The following is a 23,643-nucleotide window of genomic DNA, read 5'->3' as shown; positions in this document are numbered from 1 at the left end:
TTAGATTTCAGATGTCTCTGGCATATCCCCTTTGAAAGGCCCAATAAGCAATTGGTAATTCAGGATAGAAGCTCAGCAGAGAAACCAGGGTGGGCTATATAAATCTGGGAAGTCATTGACAGAGACATCACAATTAAACCCATGGCAGTGGAAGAGACCACCAAGTAAGAGAGCTCAGAAAGAGAAGAGGGCACAGCACAGACCCTTGGGCTATGGCTGCATGAAGATCCAGTGGAGGAGGCCGAGAACAAGGGGTCAAACAGGCTGCAGCAGAAACAAGACAGAGCTGTGAAGGTGGTCGACTGTGCCAAACGTGGTAGGAAGGTCAAGAGGATGAGGACTGAGAAAATGCCATTAGATAAACGCAACATTTTGGTATTTTAAACATTTTCACTGTAAACCAGCAGTAAGATGCATATTTAAATAGTAATTCCTCATATCAGTATCAGGTATACCAGGGAAAAAAAGACCAGCAGGTTTGGAGTCAGAGAACCACTACTGCACTCTGTACCTGTGTGTGTGAGACTGTGGGGCAGGCATGACCTTGCCAGGCCCACTCCTCATCTGAAAAATGAGAGGAATGGACTGGATATACTCAAGGGTCCATCCAGACTCTTACTCTATGACCCTCTGCCACGCTTGCCCCTACCTCATCTCACCAGATCCCCACAACAATCCCATGAGGGAGGCACGGTGTAGATTAACCCTACCATTTAACCTCTCAAGAAACAGACTCAGGACAGTGACAGTGACATGCCTTGCCCTGGGTAACACAAGCTAGTGATTCAGCTGACAGCAGATCTGGGTGTCCTGATTCATGGTTGGCTACTTTTCCCCTATAGCCTCTCTAAGCAATCTGGGACCTTTCTGGGCTACTAACCTTTATGCTATCAATTATCCTTGGTATTACACCAGTTATCCTAAGGGGGCATTTGTGCAGAAATCAATTCTCAGAACTGAATTTATGTAAATGAAGCATAAACCTCAACAACACTATTTTTTCTCTTAAAGCTCTTATAGCTCATTCATGATGAGCTATTAATGGGGAATGCTTAATCTGAAAAGCATCATCAACCAAAATTTTTTTTTACAAGTTTCGTTGCCAAGAATAACCGTGTTTCAAATTCCAAACATGTTTATTTTATACCAGTTAACACAACTATTAATGATGCTGTGTAATAGTGAAAGTGGCTTAGGAGGCAAGAGACCTGGTTTCTTCTTGTAGCTCTACTATTACCTAAATGGGTAACCTTGGACAGACCATTTACTTACCTTTGGGTTGAAGTTCCTGCATGGAAAATGAGGAGGCTGTACCAGATGATTTCTAAGGGTATTTTAGGTTCTAGAATCTTAAGTCCCCTCCATCTTTGACAATGTACAGTATGAAAGGCACAAGGCTCAGAGTAAGATGATCTAAGTTGAAACTTTGCCTCTGGCACTTATTACCTGTGTAGCCTTGAGTAAATCCCTTAACCTCCCCTGCCCTAATCTTTTAAAACAGGGGTGGGAGGGTGGGTGTGGAGACCAGATGGTCTTAAAGGTCCCTTGTAACTCTCAAATCCTATCCTGCTACAAGGCAGTGTTTAATACCACTTTAAAAGGCTGAGGCCATTGGGAAGCCTAGCCAGCGGGAGCCAGCCTCCTTACCTGCCGTCATCATTCCCTTGAGTGGACACTGGCTCAGGTAAGCCAGCAGAGGGGGGAAAAGCCACACCACCTCCACTGTTTTCAGCCCCACAGCTGTGGGAGGGCGGCTCTGAGCCTGGGGGAGCCAAGGTGATGCCCTCCGTGGGCGGGAGTGGCGGGTGGAAAGCGGGGGATGTGTGCTTTCTACTGAGTGTGCCACTTCGCCGACTGGCCTGGAAGTCCATAAGTTTCACACCAAAGCTACAGAAAGAAGAAAGAGTCAACACACCATGCGAGCCAACTATCAAGCTAGAAGCCCACGTTAAAATCCACTGGGGAATACAGCAACTTTTGTTGCCCAGCATGCAATGAAGCAACAACAACAGAAAAAGCACCCACTTACCCACATTGCAACACTGACATGAAGACGCCATGCCACAAAGTCTGGCTCCAAACAAAGGAGCAAGCCCAAGTCCTTGAGACTGGCATTTAGTCTTTTCTTTCAAAAGCTGAACAGAGCCACATCGATAGCAAACATCTAAGGCCTCAACTGTGCCCGAAACTCGGTAACACAGTCTGGTTAGATGCAGTCACCTCAAGATTCTCTGCATGAACTGAGGAGACCGACAGCCTAAAGAGCCCCAAAATAATTTCCATTTGCCAGCGGCAGGCAGAAATGTCCACTCTTTTTTTCCCCTGTGATATCAGCTTAGACTCTTAAAATCATGTTCCATGGATACTGGAGAAGAAAAGACTTGGGGGGAAATAACTTTCCAAGTTATCCAAAGAGCTCTCCTGTGGAAGAGGGATTAGATTTGTTCAGCATGGCCCTAGAGGGAAGAATTAAGACCAACGAGTAGAAATGAAATTGAAAGATGAAAGATTTCTGTTGCAGTAGAGGAAGAACTTCATAACAACTGGAGCCTTCTAAAAATGGAATGGGTTGCCTCAGCAGGGGGTGAGCTTTCTGTCCCTGCAGGTATTCAAAGTAAGTGAACACACACTGAGGATGCTATAGATGAGATTCCATGCTTTGTGCACAGATTTAACTACACAGACATTAATATCTCTTCCCATATCTCTGAAATTCTATGACTTTGTGAACAACAGCTGGCTTAAACCAATACTAATGTGGGCTGTATTCCTACAACGAGGTGCCAAAGTAGGAAAATCCATCTGGATCATGAATTTATATAAGATCACCTACATGTATTCAAAATATATATTACATCTTATTGTTGTCCAAGAAAAGTTTTATATTTCAGAATGTTTTAAGAATAAATTTTCTTAACATGATTTATCATTGGGGACAGAGATGAATGTGGGAAGAGATTAAAGTAAGATCTGTTTTTACACATTGAATCTGTACTGGATGAAAGGCAAAGCACTTTCTTTCACTATAAACAGACATCTTTCCCTAAGTGTAGTTAACTCAAAGAAGCTTATGACTTTTTAAAAACGAATGCTGTTTTCAGCAACATAAATACAAGTAATGTTTGTATTAAAGACAAAGTAAACAGATTTTAGGCCATCTCGTCATTCTTGGTTTACTGAAAGCCATGGCATGTTTAGTATTACAGGGGGACAGTATGGCACAGCACAGAGAGAGCCAGAACCATAAAGAGAAAGACATGGGTTTGACTGTTGCTTTAGAAACATACTGGCTGTGTGATCCTGGACAAGTCATTTGACATCTCAGTGATTTGCTGAGGCCTAAGTTATAAAGCAGATGCCAACTTACGCTGGTAAGGGAGTTCCTCGTGAAGAGTTCCCTATATTGGTGAAATCACAGGTCAGGCTCAACATTCCCTTGACACTCCCTATGCTCCCTTATAAAAGAGAGCTGTAGTTTCAAAAGTAGCACAAACTCAACCCCAAGAGTCCTAGACATGTCACCAAGCTTCAGATAAGATTACTTTGTCTAACCATGGAGAGGATGAATGAAAGAGGAGGGAGGAGAATGAGAAAGAAAATGACAACTAATCTATAAAATAGCACAATACCTAAATGCATATAATGTGAATTCTAACTTGAAAATATAAGCTATATTCTTATTATATAGAGTATTACATGGGTTAATAATGAAAACACAAATAGTAAATTTTCAAAGGGGGAAACACAAATTGTTGATAAATATTTGAAAAGGTTCTCGTCAAGAAAAACCAGAGGTACAAATTAAAACAAATTTGAGGTACCCACCCCAACCTCAACAAATTGCCAAGAATAATTAAAAGTAACAAGAGTTGTGGAACACGGGTAGATATATTATTTACTAGGATAATTCAAATTAAGAGACTCTTTTTGGAAGGCACTCTGGCAGTAGGCCATAAATGTTACTTAAAAAAAAAAACAGCCTTGGACCCATAATTCCACTGTTGCAAATACATCTTGAGAGAATTTTTAAAAAGAACTTTCTTTTCAAATGCTGCTACTGCTCCTTTATTTGTAATTGAAAAAACAAGTGTGTATGGGGGAACAGAAGCAGCCTAAATGCATGATAATACGGAAAGGGTTAAAGAACTGATCATAGTACAAGGCAATAAAGATAAGACAAGCATACAAAAAGAGAAGAAATTTGGAAATGCCTTTGTGAAATAATGTAAAAAGAAAAAAAAAAGCAGAATCCAAAGAACAGTATACACTAATTACTATCACATAAAACAGTGAATGTGAATGAATGGCCCAACAAAGAATTTTAATGGAAGATAAGATAGTGACTGAAAAATTCTAACATTTTATGAACATTCATTTAAAAAGAAATAATTGCACGAATAAATTAAATTGGTGGTATTGGTATTTCACAGCAAATCTTAAATTTTTTAAAAAATTTCAATTCTTTTTGTTAAGCAGGAAAAGAAAAATGGGAGAAGCAATATAAAAACAAAAGTTACCAATAAAATTTTATTTTATAAAAAGAAAATAGGAAGCAGGAAAGAAGAAAATAAAGACAATTTGAGATTTATATAAACTGTGTAGAGGTCAAAAGCAGTATCTTCCCAAATGAAACTGAAGAACACATAAATCATCCAAACTGCAGTTCCAAAAGTTTTTAAAATTAATTTTCAAAGAAATTATTTGCAGAGATACAGGATAACATTTTTAGCGCTCTCAGACCCTAAATTTTACTCCATAAACTTTAAAAAATTATTTTTTATTTTGCAGCTTATAAAAAGTTATCATATGGAATATATACAAGAAAAAAAGACCTGAGACCTTGGGGAGTAATTTGCCTACTCATCAGAGTATTCTTCTGAGCAAGCCAGAACAAGCACCATCCTTAGCAACCGGATAGTATGGAAGAGTCACTCTATGGAGAGAGTGGCAGGCTGTCCACCTAGCAGGGATGGCAAACATGCACCGGGAGGGAGATGGGATTAGAGCACCTCTGAGACCACTTTCAAATACTGAGACTCTATAACCCCAAACTGGGATTAGAATTTTTTAATGGTTAAAATCTGTTATGCTCAGTAGTATAAATACCATCAATTATGACCCAACAAATCTGTTGTTGATTTAAAAAGAGAGAACTTATGCTGAACCTACCCCTCCTTCTTGAGCAAGTCTCCTTCCATTACTGCCATGCTGGCCGGCCTCTTCCTTTCCAGAGTGCCTGTATCATAGTCATTCCCAGTGTGGGGTAAGTGATTTGAGTTCGAGGCTGGTCCTACAAATGCTCCCGACACATTAAAATCCACCTCTGCAAAAAGACAAATCCAGGAAGATATTAAGGTACATGGCCCCCCCATGAGGTGTCTAAAGAACCTGAGAGAAGGGTCTCTATGATCATCCAACCCCTAGCTTGGAGAACAATATGGGACAGAGCTGGTGTTTGTCCCATCCCTCCCCCCACCAGAAATCTTCACCTTCAGGAAAGAACCAGTCAGCATGCTGAATTATTGGCTCGATTACTGCAACCACATGAACAGATGTTGCTGCTGCCATGTCTGCAAGAGACCTAGAAAGGAAATGTAAGAAGCGTTAAGTGTTTCTGATGAATAATGACTACAATGCTGGCTGTATTCATCACTACAGTATCATTCCAGTAATTCAGAAAGGAGAAAAAAATTCTAGGCAGGCAAAGAAAATGTTAAATCCATGTAGCGCTGGGCCAACTACCCCCCTAAACGAGAGAGATAATGGGGAGAAACCCCTCTGAATGGGCTATTTCACATCTTTATTACTGTACACTCTATATTACACTGATCTGTGTACACAGGTGGACAGCCTGAACTCTACACTGGCATAGCTCAAGACAACATTTAATGTTACTGCCTACAAACATGGTGAAGATAGGGAGATTTGCATATCCTCTAGCATCTAGCACAAGACTTGACATAGGCTTAATATTTACTAAATGAATAAATTAAGGAATGACTATTTAAGCAACTAGAGGAAAGCCTCTAGTACATTAGGTGGATCTTCTCTGTAGGATTTACAGAAAGGAGGAGAGTGGAGGAAAGGAAAGGAGAAGCAAAGAGGCTCAGGATAGAATCTTGGGGGTTGCCCACTTTTAGAGGACAGGAAGAGGAGGATGAAGAGGCAAAAGAAACTAAGGTGAGACAGCTAGGAGGGGAAGTAAGGGAAAAGAGGATCACAAGAAACATTATGTCAAAAGCTGTAGGTGGGTAAAGCATAATGGACCCTGAGAAAAAGGCCACTGGGTTTATGAGTTCTTAAGTTTAAAAAGAGCAATTTCAGTAAAGTAGCAGGATCAGATGTCGGACTGCAAAGGGCTAAGAGAGTAGGAAGTAAGGACATAGATGCAACAAGGGAAAATGGCTTGCAGTTCCCAGTCTTCCTGGAACCTATGTCTTGAGAGACCTGAATCCTTAAGCTTCACTGAAACATGACCTGGAGTGGCTATTCTAGTGAGTGGGCAGCCTTCTGTGGTGGTAGAGGATCCAACAGCCAGTGGGGAGGTGGATGCTACTCCAATGGTTACTGTGGACAAGAGGGCAACTGATCCCAAATGACCATCTCCATCAACTTCTGGGCAGCAGTTGCTGGGTTAGACTTCGAATTTCCAGTGCGACTTTCCTCTTTTCTGAAGCAAGTGCTGGTTTGACGGGAAACAGTCACTTACCCTTCCGTTTTGGCCCAGAGCAAGTTAGGGCCCAGCACTATTGCAATGTTGCTAGGTGTCATCTTGTTAACATCACTGGTCTGTGCAAGCTTTGCTAGAAACTTGATTAGATACCTGCCAAAGGAAAAAGCATCCACCATCACACCTGCTCTTCATTACGCAGGATCAAAATAACAAAGCATGATCTGACTAGAATATTCAGATCAGTTAAGTGATAAAGATAGTTTTTGTGGTCTGTGTATCAAAAGACAGGCTAGATTTCTACTTAAAAGAGATTACTGTCTAAGTTTCTCAAATACCCACTGAAAAGAACCAGGAACCACCTAGCAGCCTGAATCTATTCTATGATCACGGCAGAAATTTTTTGTTGGTCTTGCCCCTCCCTCCTCATTAATTATAACAATGTGGCTACCAGGAACACTTGTAGAAAACAGGATCAGAGGTCACTCTAAGAGTCACAAGTGTGAGTGGTATTCAAAGAAGACCTATTTGAAGTTTTGAAACAGCATACAGATGCATGAAGGATAATTTCTTCATCACGGGAGAACTCCAGGAATAGAAGTAAATAGAGCCTAGAACCTGCCCATATCCATGCTCTTGTAGGTAAGGCCCTTTAGTACCCTTCCCCTTTATTCCTCCCAAGCTACAAAGAGGTTACATGACTGCCCAGGACTCTGGGGTAATGTCAGAGACAAGACTTGAACCCAGGGCTTCCTGACTCCAGGCCTAGCACTCACTCCATGTCAATGCTGACACTCTAGGTTTGGCACTTCAAATTATGGAAGTATTTTACAAGATCTGTCATTTCGTTTGTGTGACATCTTTCCCACCTCCCCCTACCCATGTGAACTGATGCACTCTGGGTCTCTGGGGATGTGTTTCGTAAGTCACTGCGGTCAAAAATATAACATCATTTGATAGGCAACAATTTGGTAATAAACCTCTCTGCACTTGGCTAGCTGGTCCATGGATGACAGATACATATTTGACTATCAGACTTTGTACTATACTGAAAGAATCTTCCTGAACCAGGGCCACCTTCAGTCTACAGTGAGACTTCAGAGGTGGGCTTGGGGGATGAGGCACTGACTGGGACTACTGGCAGAGTACATGAGACATAGAACAGGACAGGAAGGTAAGCATGGCCTTTGGTACACTGGTCATTCTCATTTATTGCTGGGAAAGAAAGCGAAGAAGAGGAAAGGGGAGGGGAGGGGAGGAGAGGAGAGAGAAAGAAAGAATGAAAGAAAGAGGGGAAGAGGGAAGGGGAGGCCCAAATCTCATCTGCTGAGGAAAATTTGCAAGTCCTCAGCATCAAATTTATAAGGATATGAGACACTGACAGATATTCAAAGTCCAAACCAGGGCTGTTAAATTAATTAAAAGGGAAAAATACACAACTTAACTAACTTGTAAGAAATAGTAAGATGCTGAGGATTTTAAAATGGAGTGTTTGTTTTGGTTAACAAGAAAAAATGGTTAGGAGACACACAGGGCTCATCTTTCTCTTTTACTGACATTGTCTTAAAGGAAGGGTTTCCAGTAGACTCTTTTTTTAAGTTATCTTACTTGTAGGGTCACTGAGTTTAGAGCCAAAAGGAACCTTAGAGGTCATGGAGTTCAGCCCCCTTATTTTACAAGTGAGAAAACTAAGGTCCAGAGAAGTTAAATAACTTGCCCAAGGTTGCCCAGGCAGTATGGGGTAGAACCAGGATTCAAACCCTGGCACTTGGACATCATACTGCCTCTCTTGTGACTTATTTTGAGTATTTTTGTTTAATTGAAAAACAAATAACTTTTTGGTTAAAGATGTGGGTTTAAAAGGTTTTCTGCATTCTAAATATGACTTTATTTTGTTTTAGGGAGTTTTTAAAAATCCACTTTGAAATAACTATTTTTATATAGGAAGTCAATAGGAAAACGATTCATTTTATAAACATTTGTTCTATGCCCAAATTTCAGGGAACAAACCTATTTCATAAAGCAAAATACACTTAACATCAATTAGAATTTTACTTCTCACTATGATACAAAAAAGCACCATTCTTTAATTTTAAAAATTATGGTACAATACAGTTAACAGAATAAGAATGAGTAAAGCCGATTAGAAGAGAGAGAAGAAATCCAATTTATACTTGTATGATTGCTTCTTTCAATGTGATTATTTTAACAAAAATTTTCTAACTGAACCATTACTTTTTAGGATCACTGGTCAGACTGAAGCATTTCTAATCAGGATTTATTTTTAAATTCTTGTCCTTCTCAGAGACTTTTGCAGAAGCTTAGAGGAGAGCTTTTATTCTTCCTACTAGGCTTATCGTTTGTCTACATTCATTAGTCTCTAGTCCATTACCTAGAGAAATAGACATGTGGGCCTAAGAGGGACAATGACTACCAAAGCCAGTGGGACCCCTACAAGATCCTCTACTCCATTATCTTCATGTCACAGATGAATGAACTGAGGCACAAAGAAAGAAAGGGGCCTTATCTACCTCAGATGGCAGCAGAGCCAGGCTGGGAGGCCAGGTGACCTGACTCCAAGGCCAGTGCTCTGCCTACTACACTCTCTTTCCTAGTGTGTTGATCCAAGTAACAAAGATTCCAGTTTCATAAGCAATCTTCCTTTTTCTTCTTTGTGCGTCTGAATGTTCGTGTTTGTTAACAAAATTCCATACATAGTAAAAAAAAAAATTCAAACAAAACAAAGTGTATTGACCTAAGGCTGATGGATTGTCTAATGGCTTAAAGATGTTCCTTGATAAAAATGAATGTATTAATGAAGAGTGGTGAATTAGAATAAACTAGTTCAAAGCAAATTCCAAGGCAAAGTCACTACTTTCTCAACTGGAACATCCACCCCATTCATGGGCAAATTTCACTCAATGAATGGATTAACCCACAGTTAAGCAGAAAATTCAGCTGATCAGCATTTTCAGGTCAATTCTTTTTGGCACCAAATAGCATATGAATAATAACAGTAAAAGTGAGATCCCTACTACGATGAAAGCACTGTCCCAAATAGTCTGTCCTACTAGGTTAAACGGACCAATAGGAGGGTCCTGAAATGTCTTTGTTGTGCTAACACTTTTGCTAGATGAGAATTGGATCATGGTAAAAAATTCAGCAATGATACAAACCTGAAATTGGCAAAATTTGGCTTTGGCAATTTCTGGCATATGCTCCACAAATCTTGAAGTTTTTTGTCTGGATCCTGTACACTGAAGCAAAAAAGTTCATAATTTATGAAATTTATCAAAATATACTTTGATTAAAGTGACAAGAACCAGACTCCATCTCTTGGCTCCAGGCATTCTCTCTGGCTATCCTATAGGCCTAGAACACTCTCTCTCCTCTGCTCCAACTAACGACCTCCCTGGCTCCCTTCAGTCACAGCTAAAATCCTACCTTCTATAGGAAGCCTTCCCCAACCCCTCTTAATTCTGGTGACTTCCCTCTGTTAATTACTTTCTATTCATCCTGTATATAGCTTGCCTTTTATATATTTCTTTGCAGGCTGTCTCCCCCTGAAGATAGGGACTGTTCTTTTGCTTCTCTTTTTATTCCCAGAACTTAGTATAGAGCCTGACATAAAATAGGTGCTTCATAAATGTTTACTGATTGATATTACTAATAAAGACAACTCATGTTTACAGGACCCTTGGAGGTTCATAAAGCTATTTCCTCACAATTCTTCAAGTGGTTTTCTCATTTTACAAATGAGGAAATTGAGGTTCAGAAAGATTAATAGACTTGCTCATAACTCCTAAGTGTTGGAATTTGTATTAAAACACTGATTTATTTATAAATTGTCATCAAAAAAGTAAGGAATGGTAGGATTATGTTGTGAGGATCTGAGAGGGTAATTTTTGATTGTGTTTCCCTGCTGATGACAATAAAATCTTACATTTCTACAGAACTTCACAGTTTAAAATTCACTTTCTTCACAACAACCCTGAGAGACAGTAGGTGCATTTTATAGACAAGACTATCAGGGTTCAAAGATGTGGCAGGCCTTGTCCAAGGCAACACAGCCAGCAAGTGTCAGAACCACGACTCAACCCCAAGTCTTCTGACTCGAAGTCCAGTGCTCCCCCTCCTGACCAGGAATCAATTTTTCATCACCTTACCTAGCCACTTTTGTCCATTCTTCATAAAGATGAAAAGTCATTAAAGGTTCAGGCAATTCCCGTAAATAGGACTTCAAGGCACCTGAAATGACATCAATTTCCCCTTAGTGTGTATATGTATATGTATATGTATATGTATATGTATATGTATATGTATATGCACCACACAGACACACACAGTGTCAACGCAAGACTTCCTTTTAATAAAAGCTTTTAAATGTTTTGACTACTTTGCTTCTTTTTAAAACAGAAAGAAAACATAATGAGGGTGGGATGGGGAGAAAACTCCCGAAGTTTAAACAAACCCTCTGTTCCCTTGAAAACATGCTGAGGGAGCAGTACATACTCTGCATGTTCCAGAAGCACCTCCTAAGAGAAAAGGATTTCTCCAAGCACATCTGCATGTCTGGGAAAGGAGACAGGACAACAACTACTCACACAGGCTAAAGATCCTTTCTGGTTTATAAAGAACTTTCTTTACACTACCCCGTGTGAAGGTGGGTAATCTACATATTAGGTAACACCTCCCCCTATCAGAATGCTCCTTGAGGGGAACAACTGCCTTACATTTATATTTCTAGAACCCAACACACTTCCTGCCATATGATTATCCATTAGGTGCTCAATAAATGCTGGTTTGTTGATTTATTCATCGATATATCCACCTTTCACATGAGAAAGCGGACAGTGATGTGAAATAGTCTGCCAGGGTCACGCAGCCCATCCTGAGGCCAAGGCTTGTGCCCCAGGACCTCTGATGCTGAGCATGGTGCTCTCCCCACTATCCCGCTGCCTTCCCAATGAGGAAAAACATACCATTATCAATACTACCTCAATTTTTACAAAGTGACCAGACAAGATGTGTCCACTCAAGCAAACTCTTTCCATGAATCCCAGGAAATCTGACCAGGAGGAAATTTCAGTTTTACATTAAACTTAAATAGAGTGTATCTGTTCACCAGTTCTGAAGCATCGTCTAAGACTGTGTCACTCATCTGCCATCATTTAGCCCGAGGTTCTTAACCCAGAGTCTGTAATTTTAAAAAAACTACTCTGATAACTGAATTTCAATATAATTGGTTTCCTTTGTAATACTAAGTATTTTACTTTATGCTTTTAAAAACAGGATCCTCAGGAGTGGTCCAGAGGCTTTACCAGACTGCCAAAGGGTTCCATGATGTAACGAAAGCTAAGAACCTCTAACACTGGTGAGATGGTGATTGGTTCCATACATATTCAGAGTTTACCTGCGACAGCATGTGGGTCTGAATAAAACTCATCCAGCTGAGATGTAGAGCAGTCTAAAGCAGCTTTTAGCTTCTTTAACTTGGATGCTCCAGCCCCAATTCTGAAAAGACCCTATATAAGGCAACAATTATAGAAGCATAAGGAGTTACACTGAAAGAACCTGAGAACATGCAAAGTCAGACCTGGAAGGGACTTTAGAACATGGAATGTCAGAACTGGAAGGGGCCTTAGAAGATAAGACATCAGAGCAGAAAGGAAACCGAGAACGTAAGACCTTAGAAAGGAAAGAACTCTAGAAATACAGGACTTCAGAACTGGAAGGGCTTTTAGAAACCACTTCCTTCAATTTATAAATGAGAAAACTGAGGGCCTAAAAGGAGAAAGAACTTTACAAGGTCATATACCTAAAAGGACACATTTAAAACCAAAGAATGTTAAGGACAAAGGATGTACTCAATCTTTGTCTTTGAAGTTAAAGGAAAAAGAGATAGAGAATCAAAGGGGAAGCGGACACAGCGGAGGGGCAGGAGTACTCTGGGCAGTGTGGGAAGACGTCACATACCTCCTCCTTCATGCCAGTTTCTAAGAGTAGCATCACACAGGCTTCAATGGGCAATGCAATATCCCGCCCACTCCGTTTCAAGTGCTCTTCTAACGGCGTTCCGAAGGCAGGCTTTTCTGCCCATTTATCTACAGCAGCACAATATTGAGAAAGGCAATCAATAATTTATTTTGTCACAAATCCATGCACTTCCCCTATCACCAGAGATGAACTTCAGGAAATTAGTAGGATGTGCTTGGGGAAAAAAAGAAAAACATGTTCTAGCTGAGAGCTTACTAATCTTTGTAAGGCCACTTAAATGCCACTTCATTCATTAAGCTTTCCCTCACTCCACTCTACCCAACCCCTCTCCCCAGACTATATTCTGTGGCCTTTCCCCCCTCAAAAGAGAACTTTGTACTTTTAAAATGCAATAATGCTTTATTTTCTATTATTATCACTTGTGTCTGTGCTTATCTTCCTGACAAGACTTCTCTCACTGGCATTATAATGTCCCTGTTCTGTCAGTCAGAACTGCCCTCTGGTCTCATTATGCACGAGCTAGGGCCAAGCAGGAAGCTGGAGCTAGCTTGCTTAGCATGGTGAAAATACAAAGAAAATAAACATTCACTACGTACCTACTGCATACAAGGAACTATCTAGGTCATGGGGGAAAGACAAAGTTTAAATGGCCATGGTTCCCTCCCCTCAGAACTTACAGTCTGGAGAGGAACATGAAAGACAGGCTGTTAAGTAACACCAGAAAGTTACAACACAAATTGCTATTTGAGACTGGAGTGAGGAGGCGGGATCAGGATAGGCTTCACAGAGGTGGTAGCATTTGAGTTAGACTTTACAGGACAGGCAAAGAGGGTGACAAAAGACATTCTAGGAACAAAGAACAGACCGAACAGAGGCACAAAGATGTAAGAAGGGAATGCAAATGTGAGGACGGATTTGGATGGAACAGTCTGGTTTAGCTGGAGCAGTAACGTGTGGAAGGAGATGAAGCTAGAAGGGAGGAGGGTGGGATCCAATTTTAGAGGACCTCAAACACCACACAGAGGAGTTCAGACCTGACTCAGTAAGATAGAGAGCTACTAAAAACTCTTGAGCAGAGATATGACATACTTAGAAAAATGAGCCCTGCAGCATTTGAATGATGGATCAGAGGAGAACGAACGTAGAGGCAGGAAGACCTTAAAGAAGCTATTCCGGCCGTCCAAGGAGGCAGCAATAAGGGTGGATAGGCTGGATGCCAGAGATGTCATGGAGGTGGAATCAATGGGCCTCAGTAACTGAATGGATGTGAGTAGAGAGGGAGAAGAAAGGATCAAAAGAAGACTCTCAGGTTATGAGCATTCCTTCACCCCCTGAACTGGTGGGTGTGCCACAGACAGAAACGCTAGCTTAGGAGACAAGGAAAATGAGCTCTGCTTGACATACATGTTGTCCTCCTGGATAGTAAGCTCCTTGGGGTCAGGACTGTCTGTGTCTGTACCCTCAGCATCTAGAAGAGTCCTGACACACAGCAGGTACTCAATAAATGTTTGCTGATTAACTGGTAGGACATCCAGATGAAGAAGTTCTAGAGAAAGTTGAGGACACAGATCTATAACACAGGAGAGGTCAAGTCTGACTAGACAGACTTCATGGCAGGGATGGGGTAGGAGAGTGCTCATCTGCATAGATGCACTCTTCAAATTATAGGGTGAAGGAGACTGCCGGGGAAGAAAGGAGAGACAAGAGAAGAGGCCAAGGACAGACCCATAGCCACAGAAATGTGAGAAAAATCTGAGAAAGACTGGAATCAAGATCAACAAACCAGGAGTCCAGTCCTGGCTCTATCCTTAACTCACTGTAACTGGGAGCACAATTTTGTTCACTGTAAAATCAGAGTTTGGGGGCAGCTAGGTGGCACAGTGGATAGAGCACTGGCTCTGGATTCAGGAGGACCTGAGTTCAAATCTAGCCTCAGACACATAACACTTAACTAGCTGTGTGACCCTGGGCAAGTCACTTAACCCCACTGCCTAACCAAAAAAAAAAAATATCAGAGTTTGGACTAGGTGATGTCTAAGGTCATTTCCAGATCTGACATTCTAAATCTTATGTTTTGCATTGACAAACATTCGCATTTTTATCTCTAAGAAAAAACTGAGCACTAGCTTTCCAGTTAGAGGAAAGATAGTCTCAATAGGGGTTCTTTTGTGAGCAAGTAAATAAGTTCATAAAAGTGAAAGAAGCACGAATCTTGGTTTTATCGCTGAGTCTCACTTAAGTTGCTCATAGACTGACTGACCTAAAAGGAATCATAAAACACATCATGTACGATGTCAGAAATAACAAAGTCTTTTTAATACGCTCTTCAAGAGACTGATAGACAGCCAGTGGTTGAGGATGCTGCAGTTAAAGATTCTGGGTCAAGTATGGATTAGACTAGGTGGCCTCTAAAGAATTTTCCGACTTTGAGATTCAGTAACAGAACAGATTTTTGCTCAAGTAAAGAGTGTGTTAGATGGATTCTAAAGGTGCTCCCATGTCTGCACTTTTCTGACTCTCTCTAACCCACAGCTCAACCCCTTCTTTTCTAAGGGAAGCAAATGAGGTCTATCCAGATGACTCACATTTTCTAAGTTTGTAAAAACTTTGCGCACTTGATCTTTCAAAAGTGATGTACGATGTCTATTTTAGATTACCCTTATTAATCCTGGTACAGAAAATAATTCCCTAACAGAAATATAGCACTGAAGGCTTGAGTTTTACTACACAATGAAATAGGTGGGGCTTGAGCTTCCCTTGATCCTCCCCTCAAGCTGTCATCCTCTCTCTCTTCTCTTTCACAGCCAGACTCTTAGAGTTATCTATTACCTCCTCTTCTTTACCTTCCATTCCTCACTCCCTTGTAATCTGGCTTCCAGTTCCTTTACTTGACTCTCCAAGCATATCAGTGACTTCTTACCTGCTAATCCAAAGACCTCTTTCAATCCTCAGACTACTCCAGCTCTCTGCAACATCTGACACTGCCATTCACCCAGTCCTTTCCTGGACACGCTCTCTATTCCCTGGTGAGACTACTCTCCTCTCTGGCTGGCCTTGGCCTTCCCTTTGATTGGTTCTTTTCGGCCTCCTCCCTAGACCATATTCTTCTGCAAATTAAGGATGGGCAGCCTTCAAGGCTCTGTGCTGGGCTCCCTTCTTCTACTCTCTCCCTGCTTCCTGAGCTGTTTTAGGTCCATCATCAATCATTAGTTCAGTTTTAGTTCTCTCTCTCAGTTTAATCATCATTCCTCAGCAGATGATTTCTAAAACTTTCCCCTTTTTTTGTCTCCACATTTCCAGCATTGAGACTAGCACCATGCACATAGTAGACAAGCTTACAAGCTTGTAGAAGAAAGAACTATGTGGCACAAGAACTAGTTGTTGAAGGGTCCTGTCAGAAATACTTTATTCTTTAAAAAAAAAAAATAGGCATGAAGCATTCACATCCTTAGCTATGCTCCTACAATTTGGATTGTGGTCACCTGAGTAATAAAAAAAAACCCAGCCGTTAGCCACAAGCTATCACTAACTCTCTCCTATACATAGACGGCCAAGTGTCCCAGCAATCCTCAGAAGAACTGAATGTATGTGAATAAAGAATACTATTGGGGCAGCTAGGTGGTGCAGTAGATACAGCACCAGCCCTAGATTCAAGAGGACGTGAGTTCAAATCCAGCCTCAGACACATAACAATTACTAGCTGCGTGACCCTGAGCAAGTCACTTAACCCCATTGCCTAGCCAAAAAAAAAAATTTAAAAAAAAATCACATCTCACCAATGTCCAAAGTCCCAACTAAATACAAAAGATTAAATGTTAACCACAGAAAGATGGAAAAACAATTGGGAAGAAGCATGGGGAAAATGGATAGGAAAGAAAAATAAGAGTGTAGGAAGGTACAGGGGATAGATATTCTATGAAGCCCCTACCCTAACAATGCTTGAAGAAAAAAAGGTCACTGAAGGCTTCAATGGTCAGGGAAGGTTTCACAGAGGAGGTGGAACTTGAGTTGGGTCATGAAGGATAGGTAAGAATTACGGCAACCAGGTGGTACAGTGGATAGAGCACCACACCTGGAGTCAAGAAGACCTGAATTCAAATCCAGCCCCACACACTTTCTAGCTGTGTGATCCAAGGCAAATCACTTCACCTTGTGTGCCTGAATTTCTCCGCTGTAAAATAATCTGGAGAAGGAAATGGCAAACTACTTTAGTATCTCTGGCAAAAAAAAAAACCCAAATGGGGCAGCTAGGTAGCACAGTGGATAGAGCATTGGCCCTGGGGTCAGGAAGACCTGAGTTCAAATCTGGCCTCAGACACATAACACTCACTAGCTATGTGACTCTGGGCAAGTCACTTAACCCCAACTGTCTCACCCAAAACAAAAAAAACCCAAATGGGATCACAAAGAGTCAGACTCAACTGAAGTGACTGGATAACAGCAAGAATCAGGATGGGAGGTGGGGTAGGAACTGTGTGATACAGGAAGGCAAAAAAAAGCAGACCATTTAATTTGTCATCAGGAGACTGATAAATAGAAGCCACAGAGTGAAAAAACTTGAATGCTAGGCAAAAGATCTGATCCTGAAACACTCAGTGGCAGGTAATCTGGATTCACTGTAGGGCAGTAGTGGGGGAAACTGAGGAAGAAAGACGTCATATGAGGCATTCTGTAGGAAAGCCATCACAGCTTGGTGTTTGACAGGCTATGGAAGATGAGTAAAATGACCCCAAAGTTTTAAGCCTGGGAGACATAGTGGGATCAGGAAATGATCAATTCTTTCTATGTACTGAATTTGTGGCGACAACTAGAAATCCAGTTGGAACATAGGACTAAAAACTGGAAGAGACGACAGAATTGTTGAAGTCATGGTTGTGGATGAGAGTTCCATTTCATGAGAGGGCAGATGCATATGTCACTGAATTAACCATGATTTTATTAAGTGCCTTTTGTCTGCCAGGCACTGGTCTAGGCACCTGAGACACAAAGACAAAAAAAGTTAAGTTCCTGCCTTAAGGAAGATTGTATTCTACAGAGAGAATAGAGAGTTAAGGACTCAACTTTAGCAAATGCCTGCTTTTGAACAGCAAGACTAGAAATGGAGTCAGGGAATGACAATAGTCAGAGAGTAGGGGGAGAAGTAGGAAAGCAATCTATCACCACAGTCCCAGGAAGAAAGACCTTCTGAGAAAAGGGTTTTCAAACCTCTGTCAATTCCTACAGAGAGGTCAAGAAGAATTGGGTTACTGGCAACCTCCAAGAAAGTAATTTTAGTAGAGTGGTAGGAAAAATAAACCCGCTGTAGTGCACTGGTCTGGTATGTGAGTAAGGCTGGTGACCAAAGGAGGATTTCTGACAGAAACTATTCCTTTCGAAAGCCTAGCAATGAAAGGAAGGAGAGATAATAGTGGAATCATTTTAGAGGGCAGCAAAGTCAACTGAAGGTTTTTTTTTCAGAATAAGAAAAACCCAAGTATGGGTGGGGGCAGAGGGTAAGGAGCCAGGAGATGTGTCAGAGAAAGAGGTGGTGACCGAGGGAATGAACACATCACTCCTGTGAAGCAGTGAAATGGCTGAGCTAGGTTTAACTTGAGGAAGAGGTAGGAGCCCTACTTACTTACTACCTGTGTGACTTTAGGCAAATTCCCTAACTTCTTCAGGTTTATGATTTCTCATCTGTAAAATGAAAGTTATACTACGCATGTCATTCTTTATACTTGGATCCTTCCCGCACCTAGCAAAGGGCCTGGCATAGACTAAGCACTTGGTAAATTCTCACTGATTGATGATCTTTAATTAGGTGATCTTCTGAAAAACATCTCCTGAGGGATACCACAAAAAGGGGGTTGCAGAGACCAGATATGGCCAAGCACAGGATTTCCCAAATGCTTGTGAAGGACTCTCACTATCACCTCTGAACATACTCATGAAATACCCATCTCCTTTCTCCACCACACCCAGGACATCTACCCTACAACAATCCCCTAAGTGGCCACATGTGCTTCCTGCTAAGGCCTGTGGAAGGCACTGCAACTAGCCTTTTCTGTGATAGATCCCTAAACTTATCTTTCTGATTGAATATTTTGAACAAATTAAATTCATGAGCAGCAAAGGTCACTGGTTTGAAACTCTCTTATTCCATGTCTCACTGACAGGCAGAATGGTACAGACATTCTTGGGGTTAAGGTCAGGATCTGAGCATTAGTTCCTGACACCTGTGGCCACGTGACCTTGGGTAAATCACAATCTCAAGCCTATTTCCTCATCTAGAAAATACAGATAATGGTATTTGCACTGGGTTGTAGAGAGGAAAAACACTTTGTAAACAAACCCTCAAGATCTATATAAATGTCAGCTATTACTGGCTCTGCGTTTTCTCCCAATGATTTACTGATCACGCCCAACATTCTTCACTGGCCATAATCTGCATGCACATGTCATCACTGCCTACAATTTGCCTGAACCAATTCCTGTAAAGCACTCTTAGTCTGCACTTTTCTAAGCTCAGTTTGCTATGTTCGTCTCTTGCTTTACCAACTTTACATACATTAATTCACCACATACCAATTTGATGTATATTTCTTAGTACCACCATCACAAGAAACTTGGAAAGTTAGGTCATTTAAGAACTGAGCATGAGAATCTTAGAAATCTGCCAAATCTATGGTAGAGAGGATGAGTGAGACACATGTGCCCTGGGTCTGTGCAGAGCTCACACTCTGGTCAGCCAAGAACTCCAAACTGCTCAATCTGGAAGTTTACTATTGGCTTCCATTTCTATAAACAAAAAGCTTCAGCACAAGCCAGGAGTCCATCATAACTTTACAGAATTTAATAGACAACTTCCCAAGTTTAGAGCTCAGATCTAGCTTAGCTCTCCTGGTCTAGCCAAGGATGAAGGATGAGTAAAGCAATATCCTAATTCCGAGCAGCAATTTCAATGGCACATATCCATTCACATCTGCTGTCTCTCTCTCTCAGTCTGCCTGTCTTTGCCTATCTCTCTCCCTCTCTCTGTCTCTAACACGCGCGCACGAACACACACACACACACACACACACACACACACACACACACACCCCCCTCACAGAAGTGATCATCGGGGTAATTTCTACAGTCCTCATAACTTGGGGGTATGATCTTCAGTTGTCCAAGATCAGAAAGCAAATATGTGATGTTCTTGGTGAAGAACTTCTACATACAGGTAGAAACAGAATACAGAAGAAATGGATCTGACCTGGTCTTCAGCAGGCAGTGGAGCCTTTACCGGCTGTGCCAGCGTACAACAATTTTTAGAATGCTCAAAAACATTCTAGGGTAACTTTTTGGGAAATGATCATTTGGAAGTTTCAGTTCTAGGGTTAAATACCGCAGCAACTCAACCATTAGATTCTGGAGAAGATTGTACACCTTCACCTACCTCAAGGAGGTGACAGAATAGCATGGTGCTACTCCAAAAACAAAAACAAAAACTTCTGTTGTTTTGTTTGTAGGTTTCAGAAAGACACGTGTTTTGTTAGTACGGCAAATCTACTTTTGGAAGGAATTAGAATACGCAGCAGCAAGAGATGAAGGTATGCTGGGGAAGAGCATTTTCCAGGACAAAAGGGGGCATTATTTTTGGGGTTCGCATGCAGAGGAGGCAAGGTGAAGAAGAAGACTGCAGAGGGGGCAAAGGCAGAGAGAAGACTCAGGCAAGAACACAAGTTACATTACCTTGATGGGCCTGGATTTCAGGGAGGGCCTTTTCTAAGACAGCTAAGGCTTTTCTATGGTAATCTGCTTGGGCTTCTAATAACTGGGAACAGAACCCACATTCAAAAACAAAGGCAATGTTAGCGTTGATGAACACACCACAACATGGTTGAGCAAAAGAAATGCGATCTTTGTTTTCAATGGACAAAACGTGGTACAGGTATTCAAACAAAACAAAGACAGTTCATTTCGATAAAACTGAACATTTCACAGGAGAATAAATGACCTACCGTAACAAAGTATCTGGCATACTCCCCTTCTTTAGCCACAAAGTTATACATGTCTGCAGCAAGTTGATCCTGGATTAAGTAAAAGGGTAGAAGAAAGAATCTGTGATAAAGGTTACAAAAATAATAACACCCTTTGTGCCCAATACCTTAATTGCTGACAATACATCCTGAAAATGTTACTGAGAACAAAAAAAGGGAGCTATTATGTTCAAGGATTTTCATTACAGCAATATATGTGAAGGCAAAAGGCTGGAAGCAACCTAAATGTACAACAAGAGGGCAACTGTTAATAAACTATGGAATGTCAATGCAACAGAATATTACAACGCAGTTGCAACTGAAAAATACCAAGAATATAAAGAAATCTGGAAAGATCTTTATAAAATAATGTCAAAAAAAAGTCCTAGAAGAATGGAGCACCATCTAACAGTGAGCATATGAGGAAATGTAAATGAGAATAAATAGACAATCTTAACGGGCGTAGCAAAAGTGACTAACGTGGTGTTATGATACTTTTTGCACTGAAATCAATTTAAATGTAAATATTTATCAGGAAAATGTAGAACCTTGTACTAATATTCCATGTTAAATTCCTAAAGACTGCTGTTGTTATTAAGCTAACATACCTTGCATTGTTCCACTTTATTCCCAGCCTCATCCATCTCTTCTTTTAAAGAGTCTATCTTTGATGGAAGCCCCTGAAAGTTAGTTCCTGAAGACTTGTGTGCCTGGTTCCACCTGAAAATCAAAGAAGACTGGATCAAGGTTGGCTTTGTAAATCCAAGCTTATAAAAACTCCCCTACTGGGACACATGCTACACCCTGAAAAGTCTTTTCTCCTTGAGTACAAAAGTCAGAATGTCTCTGACAAAAGGCTGGGGAATGGGGTAAATAAACACCACCAAGGATAGCCAACTTTGAGGTCAAATTTGTTTTCTCCTAGTAGGATATTTTCTTCATAAATAACCCCTTAAAAACAACTCCTTTCTCTTACCTACAGGCATTACTGAAAGACTGCCTAATTCCTGCCCATGAGCAACTAAGTGTGCTGTTTGATCTCACTCCACTTTCTAGCTCCAAAACCCTACCACAATTAGCCTCTCATCTACGAATCCATGCTCCCTATAACATACAGTTTAGGAATCCTGATCACACTAGAACCTCAAGTTCCTGGCTTTTGGACACCTTTCTGGGAAAAGGATACATCACTGGCGTATCAGCTCTTTAAACACTCACCTACTTTCCGTATATGAGCATTCTGCCACCCATAACAACAAAAGTACAAAAGTTCCACCAAAGCATTTCCTTGTTGGATAACACTTGAAATACTGTGTTTGCTGCTGAGTACCACATTTTAGGAAGGCCACTGACAATGTGTCCAGATAAAGGTGACCAATGGGATGTGAAATTATGTCACATATGGGATGGCTAAAAGAACTATGGATATTTAACTTAGGGAAGAAAAACTTAAGAGGAAGCATAAGAGAAATCTTCAGATCCTTAAAGGATGGTCAGGTGGAAGGGACTTGGTCTGTTTGACTCTAGAAAACAAAGCAATGGGGGCAGCAGCTAGGTGGTACAGTGGATACAGCATCAGCTCTGGAGTCAAGAGGACCTGAGTTCAAGTCTGGCCTCAGATATTTGACACTTACTTAAATGCCCTTGGGCAAGTTATTTCACCCCATTGCCTTGTTCCACCCCCCCCCCCCAAACAGAGCAATGGTTGGAAAGGGAGGTAGATTTGGGTTCAATAAGAAGGAAAAACTTAACTAGAGCTGTTTAAAAGTAGAATGGGATGCTTTGAAAAAGTAGTCTCCATCATGGAAAATCATCAGATGGAAACAATCCCCTTTTTTCCTCATCTAGCCTTTTTTGACATCATGAACGCCTCGTTTATAAGTAAAACATGAGTTTTGGGACATAGCACTGCTGCTAAAAGTGATCTGGGTAGCTAAAGCTGCTAGAAACTTGAGGGAATAGTATATTGGCAACCTTCTGTGTTTACCTAGCTCTGACAGAATCCCAGTCTAATACCAATTTAGAAAGTTGTTTCCTTTGTTTCTGAATGTTTGGGATATCCACCTGGAATAAAGACAAAATGAAATGTTATCAATTTCAGGTTAAGAAAAAACTGAATAGAAAAACACATTTTAAACTTCTAATAAAGTCCTCTACTGCCTCACTGTGGAGCAGAGGAGGGCCCTAGATTCTTGAAGGCTGTACCAGTGGAGCAAAGGTTCCAACAGTCCCTATCCAGCAGGAAAGTCTTCAAGTATAGGTCTGGCAATGGGATGTGTGTCTCTCCTCCAAAGACTAGCCTTGGGAAAACCACATATCAATATGAAGTCTGCCTGTCTGATGATAAATTCCTCATCTACTAAAGTATGAAAGGATTTTAAAATGGGTAGGTAGAGCAAATATCCATACTGGTGAAATTTCAGCTAGCTAAGCATTAAGTAATACAAGCCAATTTGAAAGGGTGGGTGTATGTGTAATATCTATCTATATGCAGAGATATAGACATACAGACATACACACATACATAATAACAAAATAAACTTGTTCACCCACTTTCATTCATGCTGAAGTCCATTAGCCTTTCCCCCTCTCAAAAAAATAAAACTTGCTTCATCAATAAACTTTATTTCTTTGTTACCATAATACAAAATAACTTACCTCTGCGATATTAGTCAGTGGTTCCATGATCTCTTTTTCAACAAAAACTTCATGTTGAGAAAGTTCTTGAGCCAAGAGATTCTGTGCCTCTCCACAAGATTCCAGCATTTTCCTTTAAAAGCAAAACCCTCAAATAAACAAAAGCCATTAAGAAACTAAGTGCTACTAATAAATTACACAGTGAATATCACTGTTAACAACAGGCTCTGTATAAATGAAATACAAAGACTGCAATGTAAATGAAAAGAACAAAAATAGTTTGACCAAATCTGTTTCCAAACAACAGAAAATATACCTTTTTTTCTCTTCAGAAGT

The 23,643-nt window shown here is 40.8% G+C and overlaps 1 protein-coding gene across 6 annotated transcripts in view; it reads right to left on the bottom strand.

Moving 5' to 3' along the window:
- The window catches only part of ARHGAP17 (Rho GTPase activating protein 17), a 129,036-nt gene that overhangs the window by 16,394 nt on the left and 88,999 nt on the right, over nucleotides 1–23,643 (bottom strand). For 5 of the 6 annotated variants that reach the window (XR_002326287.2, XR_002326286.2, XM_020995433.2 and 2 more), the window contains exons 5-17: nucleotides 23,329–23,440; nucleotides 22,658–22,734; nucleotides 21,279–21,390; nucleotides 20,653–20,721; nucleotides 20,384–20,465; nucleotides 12,647–12,774; nucleotides 12,084–12,195; nucleotides 10,837–10,918; nucleotides 9,847–9,927; nucleotides 6,710–6,823; nucleotides 5,490–5,581; nucleotides 5,170–5,323; nucleotides 1,648–1,887 (exon numbers count right to left, since the gene is read on the bottom strand). Coding sequence is in view for 4 of the 6 variants with exons in the window: in XM_020995433.2 (XP_020851092.1) it covers nucleotides 1,648–1,887; nucleotides 5,170–5,323; nucleotides 5,490–5,581; nucleotides 6,710–6,823; nucleotides 9,847–9,927; nucleotides 10,837–10,918; nucleotides 12,084–12,195; nucleotides 12,647–12,774; nucleotides 20,384–20,465; nucleotides 20,653–20,721; nucleotides 21,279–21,390; nucleotides 22,658–22,734; nucleotides 23,329–23,440 (1,455 nt within the window). In the remaining 2 variants the exon portion in view is untranslated. The remainder of the gene's footprint in view (nucleotides 1–1,647; nucleotides 1,888–5,169; nucleotides 5,324–5,489; nucleotides 5,582–6,709; nucleotides 6,824–9,846; nucleotides 9,928–10,836; nucleotides 10,919–12,083; nucleotides 12,196–12,646; nucleotides 12,775–20,383; nucleotides 20,466–20,652; nucleotides 20,722–21,278; nucleotides 21,391–22,657; nucleotides 22,735–23,328; nucleotides 23,441–23,643) is intronic. The other variant, XM_020995436.2, reaches the window with a different exon arrangement.

This window comes from Phascolarctos cinereus, unplaced genomic scaffold, assembly GCF_003287225.1.
Source record: "Phascolarctos cinereus isolate Bilbo 61053 unplaced genomic scaffold, phaCin_HiC Scaffold_4;HRSCAF=312, whole genome shotgun sequence".
NCBI classification, from domain to species: domain Eukaryota; kingdom Metazoa; phylum Chordata; class Mammalia; order Diprotodontia; family Phascolarctidae; genus Phascolarctos; species Phascolarctos cinereus.
Note: the sequence above shows the minus strand (reverse complement) of the source record. Positions and strands in the feature narration are given on the sequence as shown.